The sequence below is a fragment of the Scyliorhinus torazame genome, chromosome 20 (genome assembly GCF_047496885.1).
Source record: "Scyliorhinus torazame isolate Kashiwa2021f chromosome 20, sScyTor2.1, whole genome shotgun sequence".
NCBI lineage: Eukaryota > Metazoa > Chordata > Chondrichthyes > Carcharhiniformes > Scyliorhinidae > Scyliorhinus > Scyliorhinus torazame.
In genome coordinates, this window is record NC_092726.1 from 228,679 (window position 1) to 242,433 (window position 13,755).

At 44.4% G+C, this 13,755-nt stretch overlaps 1 protein-coding gene across 4 annotated transcripts in view; it reads right to left on the reverse strand.

Moving 5' to 3' along the window:
- The window catches only part of kansl3 (KAT8 regulatory NSL complex subunit 3), a 78,583-nt gene that overhangs the window by 31,674 nt on the left and 33,154 nt on the right, over window positions 1-13,755 (reverse strand). For 3 of the 4 annotated variants that reach the window (XM_072485512.1, XM_072485513.1, XM_072485515.1), the window contains exons 13-16: window positions 11,608-11,809; window positions 9,683-9,760; window positions 2,380-2,568; window positions 836-920 (exon numbers count right to left, since the gene is read on the reverse strand). In XM_072485512.1, coding sequence (XP_072341613.1) covers window positions 836-920; window positions 2,380-2,568; window positions 9,683-9,760; window positions 11,608-11,809 — 554 coding nt within the window. The remainder of the gene's footprint in view (window positions 1-835; window positions 921-2,379; window positions 2,569-9,682; window positions 9,761-11,607; window positions 11,810-13,755) is intronic. The other variant, XM_072485514.1, reaches the window with a different exon arrangement.

Sequence of the window (13,755 nt, forward strand, 5' to 3'; positions counted from 1 at the left end):
GTGACCCCAGCTGTCGCTCTAGCTCTGAAACCCAGGCTTCCAGGAGCTGCAGCTGGAGATACTTCCCGCACACCAGCTGGTCCCGGGCATTGGAAATGTTCCCAGCCTCCCACATGGAGCAAGGTTTTGAGATCTCCTGCCATGGTGTAACCCTTTAGAATATGCTTAATATCAGATTATATCCAATTCTCCAAGGCCCCTCTTTCCTTGTCCTCGTAACTGCCAATTATTTTATTTTAGTTTTAATGGTTTTAACTACCAATTATAGCCCTTACAGATTAGGAACCAGAAATCGGACTTTCAAAACATAAAAGTGATAGATGTTGTACAGCCAGTGTGCAGTATAGCCAGTAACTTTGCGCTGGGACGCCAATCACTCTGTAGCCAGTGCTTAAACAAGACAATTGAACAACAGCGTTTTATAAAGTATTCAAGACTGGTGAAAGCATGTTTGAATTCATTGGCCGAACCAGTCCGAGACCTCATTGGTCAATAAATATTCGCATATGTTCCAACAATTATTCAACTGACTCATTCTTAAACCAGATTAAGTCTCACAAGGCCAGTTTTGAAAGGTGCTTGCTGCTGCCAATCCCACTGCCCTTGATGTCGGCTTTCAGGAGAGGGGCAATATATATCTCAGAACCGTGTATCATGACTTTGTGCACAGGCCCAAGTCTAGTTGTGCCACGATCCAGGTGCAGCCCAACTCTTCGCCAGTGTAAATATTTCATCTCAACAAGCTGTTGATATAGCTTTTCCCAGGTTAACATCTCTACAATTTCACACAATGATAAATTCCTGGGGTTTAAGCTGCTGTGCAAGACTCACTCACCTTTGACCTGTGAGAGCTCCAGTGAGTTCCTTGCTGCCAGATCCCGCTTGACTCACTGACAACGTTAAGGACTTCCCCACCCCACCTGCCAGCAAGGAAAAATAAATCAATGTCTCTGACAGCCTGACTCAGAGTTAATAATCACAGTGATCAATGACATTTCTGCTACAACTTGGTTAAAAACCCTTTCCTATTCTCCAGCATTTCAGAGCAGCCTGACTCTGGGCCAGAGTCCTCGATCCTGTTAGTGTCCCAACAAACACATACAGATTTCTCAAGGGAACAGATGAGCTGACCCCCACATACAAAAGTAACTACTGCAGATACAGGAAATTTCTAATTAAAATCAGGAAATATTGAAAATACTCAGCAGCTTCAATAGCAATTGAGGAAAAAGAAAGAGATAATATTTCAGGCCAAAGACCTTTCACCAGAACCCAGTCATCAACCGGATATATGAAAGTTTGTTTCTCTGTGCAGAGTTTTGCCAGACCTGCTCAGTATTTCCAATATGGTTTTTATAATTCCCAAACTCAAATATGTTGAGAATGGCCAGTCTCGGACGACAAAGTACCAGCCTTCAGAGGGAAATGCCCCATTTAGCTTCAACTTTTCAATGTCCCCTCTAACCCAGACTGCATTGCTGAGGCATTTTGTTTGAGAATGTTTCCTAAAACTATCCTAATCATCAACATTGAAGACAAAAGTTGAGACAAGCCGGGGCTATCCTTTAAGGCCAGATGTTTAAGATGTGGCTGCTTTTATGGTCATTGTGTTCCTTGCACAACTAGAAAGCGCACAGAGAGCAGATTAAAATGATTTCAGTGAGACCCAGGTGAGAATAACTCCTCTCCTACACCACCAGCAGTGTTGTTTGCCATTGGTTACCTTCACCAGGCCATGTCCACAGAACAGTCATCCTTTTTTTTTCAAATAAATTTAGAGTACCCAAGTATTTTTTCCCAATTAAAAGGCAATTTAGCGTGGCCAATCCACCTATCCTGCACATCTCTGGGTTGTGGGGGTGAGACCCACACAGACACCGGGAGAATGTGCAAACTCCACACGGACAGTGACCCAGAGCCGGGATCGAACCCGGGTCCTCAGTTCCGTGAGGCAGCAGTGCTAACCACCGGGCTGCCTGAGAAGTCATTGTTTAACGGCTCACGTGCCTCAAGTCTAACTTGTGCACTTTTAGGATTTACAGTGAGCTCTCTTGTGCTCAGTCTGCAGGTTCAATATTTAATAAGGACCTGCAACACAAAGTGTGAGCCTTTGTGATATCCAGCAGAGCATGTTCAGCAATTTCTACTTGCTTTGCAATTGGATTTATTTCATCAGATTGAGTGGCTTCTGGATTCCCCACATGGGCAAACAACAGAACTCACAATTTCTGGAGAGCAAGGGAACATCAGTTCAGAAAGTAATGGCAGAGCAGCTAACTGCAGCAGGAAGGAAATGAGACAAGGACTGCGTCCCCTCTCCCTCAAGTGCCTTCTGTACTGAACTGTGAAATGAAGCCTAATGGCGTGATGCCTGCTTACCCTCCTTGGCACCGGTGTATGGCATTGTAGCAGTTGATGTCTCTCCTTGGGAGAGAATGGTTACTTTGATCTTGGCTCTTTTTGCAGGCTTGGCGACCACTTGAGTTGGGCTAGATGTCTGCCGTCTTTTCATCTGGATCTTCATGTCCTCTTTCTCCACCAGCTCTTGCTGTTCCGCTGACAGTGGAACTGAAATTCAGCAATGTACATTGTAACTGGTGCAGCAGTGGAGGAAAAACAACAATAAAAGCTGCAGCATTCAGAACACTCCTCTCAGTTAATTTTCCAGCTTCTGCAGGTAAGTCATGGTGACATTCCAATGTAGTGCTGAAAATGTAATCCACAGTCAAAGGTGCTATTTCTCATAGGAGACATTAAAATCAAGGCACTGTGCACCCTCAAAGGTGGATATAAAAGGTTCCACGTCACTTAGCAAATAAGAGCGAGAGAGGGTTTTGAATCTTTGGAATTCATCAATCCAGAGAGGTGTGGCTACTCAGATATTGAGTTTATTAAACGCTATGATTGATAGATTTCTGGGTGCAAAGTGAATCAAGGGGTAGGAGAAGGTGCAGGCAAGGACGATAAGCTATGATCACACGAAATGGCGGAGCAAGCTCAAAGGGCCAAATGGCTTACGCTTGGCCCTACTTCTTCTTATGATCTGAAGGATATTCAAATCTTACCATAATCCTTGGAAAATTGGAATTTGTGTGACTTTAAAACAAAACGGAATCACCAGTAAAAGTGACCATGAAGTTCTTGGATTGTGGTTAAGCCCCACCTGGCTCGCTAATGTCCTGGAGGGAAGGAAAGCTACTCTCCTGCGATTATTATCCCATAACCCAACTTGACTGCAGCATTAGGCCATAAACCCCTCGAGTTTCTTTTAATAAGACAAGTAGGTCACAGATTGGTTGAACAATTTCTTTGCCAATTTTCCCTCCAAGTTAGAGCAGTAGGTTAAATTAAGTTAGTTGTTGCGCCTTTAGATTTCATAGATTTAAATTTGCTAAGATTTAACTAGGCTCAACTCTAAGTCTTTAGTTTTACTTCTAAGTTCAGATGGCAGTTCAATAATTAGAAGCTCAGTCAGGCACCTCAGTCCTTTCTGATACACATGCAGTTCCATGTGGGAACTCCTGGAAACATTTTGTGTGCTGGCAGTCACATGTGCAGGGCACGTAGTCAGCTTGAACTTCAGGTTTCAGAGCTTGACCAGCAGCAGGCATGACTGCAGTGCATCCGTGAGGGACTGCTGCTTTCTAAAAAATTCTTTCACAGAACGTGGGCATTGCTGGCTCGGCCAACATTTGTTGGCTCTCCCCAATTGCTCTAGGTGGTGGTGAGCTGCCTTCTTGAACCACTGCAGTCCATGTGGTGCAGACACTGTGACGGATGGAGTTCCAGGATTTTGACCCAGCAATAGGGAGGGAACAGCCACTTTACCCTGGATGATGCTGAGCTTCGAGTGCCGTTGGAGCTGCACTCATCCAGGCAAGAATTCCACTGTATTTTATCACATATATGGTGGCATGGATAGCAAGTGTCCAGAGCAGATTACACTGCATAGTAAGAGTGTGAAGGCGACAAGGGAATGCCAGACTGTCAAGGAGGTCCAGGGACCAAAATGCTTTAGTGTCCCGAGCACATCTCACTCTCTAACCGACACTCAGGAAGGGCAATTTTCCTCCTAGGAATACAGCCAGAGCCAAGAGCGCAGAAACATGATGGCTCAGCTGTGCAGGAGAGCAGAGGAGGAAGCAGAGGAAAACAATAGGGATGGGAAATTCAACATTATGTGTTTCTGCAAGTATAGACCTGGCCCTGGTGTCAGAGGCAAGAGTGAGTAGCTGCAGAACATTCAGAGACCGGAGGGTGAACAGCCGGGGTCATGGTAAATATCTGTTCCGATGGGATCGGTTGAAAGAGGTACGAGATCCGGCAGACACATTTCAGATAGTTAGGAAATACATTACAAAGTAAATTACTCCTATGTAGTAATCTCTGGATTACTCCCAGTATCAAGTGTTAGTGAGTGTAGAGAAAGCATGACTGCACAGCCGGACGTGTGGCTGGAGAGATAGTGCAGCAAGCAGAGCCTCAGATTCCTGGGACATTACCAGTGGTTTACAGATGGGACCTTATACAAACCACACTGGTCACATCAGAGGAAATGGGATGTCTTGCTGCAATTATACAGGGCCTTGGTGAGACCACACCTGGAGTATTGTGGCAGTTTTGTTCTCCTTATCTGAGGAAGGATGTTCTTGCTATAGGGGGAGGGGGGGTGTCCAGAACCAAGGTCACAGTTTGAGGATACGGGAGAGACCATTTAGGACAGAGATGAGGAGAAATTTCTTCACCCAGAGAGTGGTCGGCCTGTGGAATTCGTTACCGCAGGAAGTAGTTGAGGCCAAAACATTGTATGTTTTCAAGAAGCAGTTCGATATAGCACTTGGGACGAAGAGGATCAAAAGATATGGGGGCGGGGGAAGGCGGGATCAGGCTTGTAAGTTGGATGATCAGCAATGATCATAATGAATGGCGGAGCAGACTCAAAGGGCCGAATGGCCTCCTCCTGCTCCTATTTTCTATGTTTCTATATCTCAACAGGCCTGGGCCAATGTCACCCTGGGCAGATTGGCTTGTGCTGTTGAGGAGAGGCTGGGAATCTGAGTGTAGATTTACAAAGCTAGAAAGAAGACAGAAAATTAGAAAGGAAGTTTGGAAGGTCTAATGAGGTCGCTAACATAGGTGGTGGTTGAAGTGAACAATATAGATACATCTAATGGGGGGCTGGACAAGGATTTGATGAAGAAGGGAATGGATAGTTACAATAGATGGAGATGAGAAAATATGAGAGTAGGCTCCAGTAGAGCATAAAATACCAGCATGGACTGGCTGCTTGTGCTGAATGGTCTGTTTCGGTGTTGTCTATTTCGTGTAAGCATCTGAAACTTTCACAATTTTTAAAGTGGTCCTTGAAATGCCCATGCATGTGCAGCCACAGAAATGTTTACAAACAAACAAATTGGCCATGCACTCCAATGTTGATGATAGAAAGAGAATCCCTCATCTAATTGAGGGATTGACCATTCACTTCCGAGTTGCTGTGAGCTTCAAGACTAATGATCAAGAGCTGGAAAGTGTGGTTCCTCTTTTTTGAGCATCATGGACATGATGGGCTACTTCGAAATGGTCCACTGATCATACTGCTGGCTCGTGGGATTGTGCTGTATGCAAATTAATGAATACACGTCAATAAAAGGACTTCAGCGACTGTAAAGCACTTTCTGATTGTGAAAAGCACTAAGCTGGTTAGAATCATAGAATTCCTGAAGTGCAGGAGGCTATTCGAGTCTGCACTGATCCTCTGAAAGAGGAATCTACTCAGGCCCACCCCACCCCCGCCCCATCCCCGTAACTCCACCTAAACTGCACGTCTTTGGACTGTGGGATAAATGCAGAGCACCCGGAAGAAACCCACGCAGACACGGAGAGAAAGTGCAGACTCCACACGACATTCATCCAAGGCCAGAATTGAACCCGGGTCCCTGATGCTGTTCGGCAGCGGTGCTAACCACTGTGCCACCCAGCCGGGTTAGGAGAATAAGGAATGATCTCAGTAAAACACGTGCAGTTCTCAGAGTGTTTGACAGGATGGATGTTGAGAGGCTGTTTCCCCTGGCTGGAGAGTCTGGACTTCAGGGTGCCCTCAGGATGAGAAGTAGGTTTTCTCTTCACTCAGAGTCCTGAATCTCTGGGGTTCACTATCTCCAGAACCCTGGTTCTCCATATATTCGAGGCTGGAATTGAAAGATCTTTTTCCGCGAATAAGGAAATTGAGGAATTTGGAGATCAGGCTGTAGAAGTTCTGAAATGATTCTGTTGAACAGGGAAGTACGTTCCAAAGGCCGTATGGCCCACTCCCTTGCCTATTTCTAACGTTCTTACATTAGATTTAGTTTTATTAAATTTAATGTTAAATTTAAGCTCTTTCTTTCTCTACCAACAAAAGTCAGTGTCTTCGATTAAGATGTTGCATTTTAATCATTGATATGCACCAAGTTAGTTGGCCTCAGTCTTAAAGTTCTGAGACTTTTGAGAGTACCTAAGATCTTAGGCAATTTCAATGGTCAAACGGTCCAACATTCAGTCTTCTCTCTATTTTTTTGTTTTGCTGTACTGTCTAATCATGTAAGTGCAAAGACCCATGGCATTATTTAGCATGGTCTCATAGACGCAGTAAGTGAAAGGGCAAATTTGTGCTTGGCCTGCACACACTACAGATTCACTCCCAGATGACCTCCCATTCTTCTAAACTCCATTATCTCCTCGTCCAACAGCTCACTAATGTAAGGAATCAATTTAGTGAACTTTTATTACACCCCGTCTAAGGAAGTGCATCATTACTTATGAACAGAGACCAAAACTATACACAGTACTCAAGTTGTGGTCTCACCAAAGCTCTGTGTAAACGTAACTAGGCTCCCTTACTGTCGTACTCCAAGTCCATTGTAATAAAGGTCAACATACCATTTGCCTTCCAAATTTCTTGCTATACCTTCAACTTATGTTTGTGTTTTGCATATAACAGACACAAATCCTTCAGGGGAACAATATTTTGCAGTTCCCATTCATTTTCTTAAAATCAGTTTTTCTATTCTTCTGACCAAAGTAAATTTCCTTATGTTAGATGATTGCACAGTGGTTAGCGCTGTGAGGCAGCAGTGTTAATCAGCTAACATACGGAAATTAACCTTGGTCAGAAGAATAGACAAGCTGATTTTTTTTAAATGGTGGGGAACTGGCCAAGGTAAATTTCTCCATAGTGACCAGAAAGATGTGTAGGTTAGGTTCAGGCGTTATGGGATAGGGCGAGGGATAGAGCTTGGGTGAAGTACACTTTCAGAGGGTCGGTGCAGACTCAATGGGCTGAATGGCCTCCTCATGCATTGCAGGGATTCTATGTTCTATGTCAGGTTTAAGGCATGAGATACAAGTAGGATGCGAGGAAGAACATTGTGATAATGATCTGGAATCCACTGCGTGAAAGGCTGGTGGAAGTGAAGACAATTAATAATTTCAAAGTAACACTGGATGGGCACTTGATGGAAATAGGTTTGAAGCGCTGGGAGATAGAGTGGGGAAATGGGACTGACTGCGTTGCACAACAGAGAACTGACATGGACTCAATTGGCTTCCTTCTGTGTCTGAAATGACTACACAATGATTCAGCTGTTACCTTCTTACCCATTCAATGTGGCAAATTCATAATCTCTATAAATCCCTAACTTCCACACTCTGCAACAGCAGATACATTGAGACCCCTTTATGAATCAGCCAAGTTACCAGCATTCAGTCAGTTCCTATTCAAGCAGGCATTCACAGTTGGCGAATTGTTAACTACCACAGTCAGTCTCTCTCAAGTGTTGACTATCTTATAGTTTATTTGACAGTTTGTAAAGATTAAGCGTAACTTAAAAACAAAATTTCAGTGCCAGACTACACACCTTCTGTATTCTGTCAATGTGCTCCATTGATCATTGCTCTGTGACCACCCATTACATTAAACTCAAAGTTACCGAGTTGATTCCCTCCCTCCGTTAATAACAGCAATGCAATTTTCAGCTTTCCAATTCCCACAGTGCAATCCCTGAAACCAGGACTTCAGAAAATTATGGCCAACACATATGCAATTTTGTCACTTCTTTAATATCCCTCAGCTCCTGGAAAATTGTTCAGCTTAAATCCTATTACTTCCTCCATGATAATTTTTTAATAAATGGTAATAACAATTTGTATTTACGTAGTGCCTTTAACATAGCAAAATGACGCAAGGCACTATATGCAAGTATTATGCAACACAATTTGTCACAAAGCCACATTAGGAGATACAAAGACAGATGAACAAAAGTTTTGCACAAAAAGGATGCTTTGGGGAATATCTTACAGGAGGAAAGGGAGGGACATAAGACCACATTGGTGCAGAGACAGAATTAGACAGCTTATAGCCCAGACCACCATCAAGGGAATGATTAAAACCAGGTTTGCAGAAGCCGGAATTAGAGGATTGCAAATAGCTCATAGGGTATTAAGGCTGGAGGAAATTATAAAGAGGGGTTATAGTGAGGTGGTGGAGGAACTGAAAACAGGAATGAAGTTGTAACACTGAGAGCCAATGTTGGTTGTCAGTTAGCACAGGGGTGATAGGTGAATGGGATTTGGTGCGAGTTAGGATCCTGGCAGCAGAATTTTAGATGTCCTGAGATAGGAGGTAGATCATGGGTTGGTGGTCAGAAATAAATTGGAATAGTCTCGAGCAACCAAAGAGAGGGATGAGGGGCACAGCAGCAGATAAGCAGAGGCAGGAATGGAGTTGAGCAATGTTCTGCTGGTGGAAATTTGCAAATATTTAGACAAATATGACACTGTTATCAAGAACTGTCTAAATCAGCCTCAGATATTTGTTTGGTGGGGTAACTAACCCTCCAGGATTAGCCTGCAATCTCCAAGATCTCACATCAATCTCAGGTCACTGCTGTGTGCAACACTGGAGAAATATCACAGGGACATTAAAAAATGTGTTTTTCTCCCCCCCCACCCCCACCCCAACCCCCGCCCCCCCCCCCGCCCCCCCCCCCATTTTCTTTGAACATTTCTCTTTACCAGATATAAAAACAATGTTAATTTAAAAAGGTTGCTGACAATGAAACATCATTCAATTGGGTAAGGGGTCTTTTTACTTTCCTATTGGTGAAGGAGACTACATCTCACAGATGGATATGCTCCAACTAATGCCAGGAGCATGGGGAACATCATGTGATAAAACCGCTAAGGATACATTTAATCACAGTTGGCAACCCTGGGCTTGGGAGAGGGTTAGAATCGGTAGCTGAGGTGAGGGGTTCGGACAGGAATCAAAGACAATGGCTTTGATCTTCCAAAAATGGAGATGAATGAATTTTCCGCTCATCCAGTAGTAGTCATCAAGTAAGCAGTGTGACAATTTACAGAGTGCGCAGGGGTCAACAGAAATGATGATGAGCCAAGACCTGGGTTTTGTCCGCATGCATCTGGAAACTGACATTGTCAGTTAAATCCAGCAAGGTCCTCCCTGAACTCAAGTTTGGTTTCTGCTGCACTGAAAATCGATGCTGAATTCCAGCTCCAGGAACAAGCAACCAATGTAGATGGGACCAGATGTGCAGTCACACGACGTGATACTGAAGCATGGGCTTCAGTATCAATGTGTCAAGTCCTGATTTGAGCTAGGATGCCGAGAGACCGACAGACTTACCAAAGACACAGGATGAGCTGGCTGGATTCAAATTCTTCCTCACCAGCATGTTTTGTTTCAGAAAAGCAGCAAACTGAGCTGGAATCAATCATAGGACAATTAGCAAATCACAAGATCTCCAGTTCCACCTGCAAGAGTCTCAGAATTGCACACTGATTCATTCTAAGTCAAACTTAGGATCCGCAGACAGTGGACTGTCCTGATCCGGTGTAGCTTTGATGCAGCTGGTGCAGAACTCAAAGAATCATAGATTGGTGCAGTTAGAGGGGAGAATACACACACAGGAGGCTGCAAAGATACAGAGACAGCTTACACGAGTGGTCAACAATATGGCAGATGGATTATAATGTGGGGGAATGTGATGTTATCCACTTTGAGGGAAAAAAACAGAAAATCGCATGTTCTTTGACATGGTAAACGACTGGGAAATTGATATTCAGAAGGGTCCTCACACAGAATTAACATGCAGTTACAGAAAACAATTAGGACAGCAAATAATAAGTTGATCATTATTACAACGAAACTGGAGCATGAGAGTGAATAAGTCTTAATGCAATTGTATAGGGGTTAGATGAGATCACACCCAGAGTACCATAGAATTAGCACCCCCCCCCCTTACCCAAGGAAGGATATACTTGCTTTGGAAAAGACTCACAAAGGTTCACAATAGCAATTTCCGGGATGTGGAAATTGCCCAAGCGAGATTGAATAAACTGTCTATATTTTCCCTTGAATTTAGGAGAATCAGACGTGATCTCATTGAAACGGGCATACAAAATTCTTCAGGTGATCGACAAAATGCTGCAATGTTTCCCAGAGCTGGAAAGTCTAGAATGAGGGGTCATATTCTCAGGATGAGGGGCTGGCCATTTAGGGCAAAGATGGGGAGAAATATCTCCACTGAAGGGTTGAGGTCCTGTGGAATTGGTGAAACCCAGAAAGCTGTGGATGTTCAGCTGTGGGGCTGGTTTAGCACAGGGCTAAATCGCTGGCTTTGAAGCAGACCAAGGCAGGCCAGCAGCACGGTTCAATTCTCGTACCAGCCTCCCCGAGCAGGCGCTGGAATGTGGCGACTAGGGGCTTTTCACAGTAACTTCATTTGAAGCCTACTTGTGACAATAAGCGTTTTCTTCTTCTTCTCAGTAACTGAGCATTCTCAAGACAGAGATTGATAAATATTTGGACATGAGGGGAATGAAGGAAACCAGGGATTGTGAGAGAGGTCAGGGTTGAGGACAAGGATCAGCCATGATCTTGCTGAATGGTGGACCTGGTGCAAAGAGCAAAATGGTCCATTTCTGTTCAACACATTGTAAAATGAGGAAGTCATTCAGATCCATCATGCCTGTGAGAGCTTTTTCCTTGGGCTACCCCATGAATCACAATCCACTGCTCTCTCCTCAGTCTTGTCAGCTTTCTCCCTTCATGCATTCATCCAATTCCCTTTTCCAAGTTATCATAGAGGCTACTTCCAATGTCTTTGAGATCACAACAACTTGCTGCATGAAAAATTACTCAGCACCGAAAGAGCGATAGGATCTCAACTCAGTTAACATATCCTGACTCCAACCAAAGCCTAAGCAGATTCAGTCCATTCAAAATGAAACCTATCAATATTCAGCGCTGGTGGAGCTCAAGGCATCCAACTAACACTGTAAGGCACAGACACTACAGGAACACAGTAAACAGCATGGGATGGGTGGGGGGCCCACAAAAGTGGTGAGGGGTGTACGGAACAGCTCACTGTGTGAAGGGTTACACTGTGACACAGTGTGGATAAGCTTTGCTGAAACATACTGCATGCAGACTTTCGAAATTTAGTGCTAATCCTCAAAGCTGTACCAAAGTGCGCAGCACTCCCTGAAACGCCTCAGCACCTCAACAAACAATTTGCGCAATATGTGCCCTGAACTGTTCTGAGTTACCTTGAGCTTGTTTCTGGGTCAGCACTGTGCCAGTCCTCTGCATGTGCTGTTTGAGAATCTGGGTGAACTGGGCAGAGAGACTGGGCGACTGGCTGGCAGCGGTGGCACTGGCTGTGATCAGGCTGGCCTTCTGGGCAGGTGACAAGGTTGAACTCTTGGTCTTTGGGCTGGAATTTGGGCTGCTCGACACACTGGATGTGCCCTGTGAAAAACAGATGGAACATCAGAACGTATAAAAGGCCATGCATGGTGTGCAAGACTGCTCGACAATTCACTGAGATCACAACTCATCTATTTTTGACCTCAACTCCACTTCCTGCCCATAACCCTCCACTGTTCTCTGGTCCAAACTCTTTCTCAGCCTTGAATATATTCAATAATGACTCAAACAATCCCCAGCTCTCTGGATCATATTTTTCCATTCATCTTTGCAATATTGTATGCTTTTTTTCTTCTTCAATTTGATACCACCTTAATCTGTCTTAATCTTCCAAAGATGACTCATACTTCTCGTTGAGTTTTAGGAGTATAGCAATTAGGAGAAGTAGGCAATTCATCCCTTTGAGCCTACTCTGCTAATCAATCAGATCATGGCCTCAAATCCACCTCCCTGCCTGTTCCCCAAATCCCTTTAACCCATTTTTTAAAAATCAGAAATATATCTATCTCCTTGAAACCATTTAATGACTCAGACTCCACCGCACTATGAGGCAGCGAGTTCCACATATTTTAATAATTTAATAATCTTTATTGTCACAACTAGGCTTACATTGCAATGACATTACTGTGAAAAGCCCCTAGTCGCCACATTCTGGTGCCTGTTCAGGTACACAGAGGAAGAATTCAGAATGTCCAAATTATCCAACAGCACGTCTTTCGGGATTAGTGGGAGGAAACCTGAGCACCCGGAGGAAACCCGCACAAACACGGTGACCCAGCTGGGAACCGAACCTGGGACCCTGGCGCTGTGAAGCCACAGTGCTAACCACTGTGCTACCTTGCTGCCCTAAATTCACCACCCTCTGCGAGAAGTCGTTCCTCCTCATCTCAGTCTTAAATCTACCGCCTCTCAACCTACATTTGTGACCTGTCGTTCTAGATTGCCCCACAAGGGGGAACATTTGGTCTATGTTTACTTTATCAATCCCTCTTAGTATTTTATACAGCTCGATCAGATCCCCTCTCGTCCTTCTAAACTCCAGCGAGTATAAACCCAAACTGTTTAATCTCTCCTCGTACGTCACCCATTTCATCCCCGGAATCAATCTGGCGAACCTCCCCTGAACTGCCTCCAATGCCACCACATCCTTCCTCAAATAAAGAGACAAAACTGGACACAATGCTCCAGATGTGGTCTCACCAACACCCTATACAATTACAACACTTCTCTACTTTTATACTTCAGTCTTTTTGCAATAAACACTAACATTCCATTTGCCTTTTCAATTACACACTGTACCTGCACATCAACTTTCTGCGATTCATGAACAAAGACACCCAGATCTCTCTGCCCAGATGCATTTTGAATCTACCTTCCATTTAGATAATAATTTGCCTTACTTTGCTTTGGCCAAAATGGGCAATCTCACACTTATATGGGCGGCAGGGTAGCACAGTGGTTCGCACTGTTGCTTCACAGCGCCAGGGGCCAAGGTTCGATTCCTGGCTTCGGTCACTGTCTGTGCGGAGTCTGCACATTCTCCCCGTGTCTGCGTTGGTTTCCTCCCACAAGTCCTGAACAGGCGCCGGAGTGTGACGACTAGAGAATTTTTGCAGCAAAAGATTATTATAAACTCCATCAGCCAAATTTTGGCCCATTTTCTTAGCCTATCTATAACTGACTGTAAACTCTTTATCTAGGAACAAATCCATCCCTTTGAGTCTACTTAGTCATTCAACGCAATATTCTAGAGCATAGAACATAGTGCAGGAGGCCATTCGGCCCATCGAGTCTACACCGACCCACTTAAGCCCTCACTTCCACCCTATCCCCGTAACCCAATAACCCCTCCGAACAGTTATTTGGTCACTAAGGGCAATTTAGCGTGGCCAATCCACCTAACCTGCACGTCTTTGGACTGTGGGAAGAAACCGGAGCATCCGGAGGAAACCCACGCAGACACGGGGAGAATGTGCAAACTCCACACA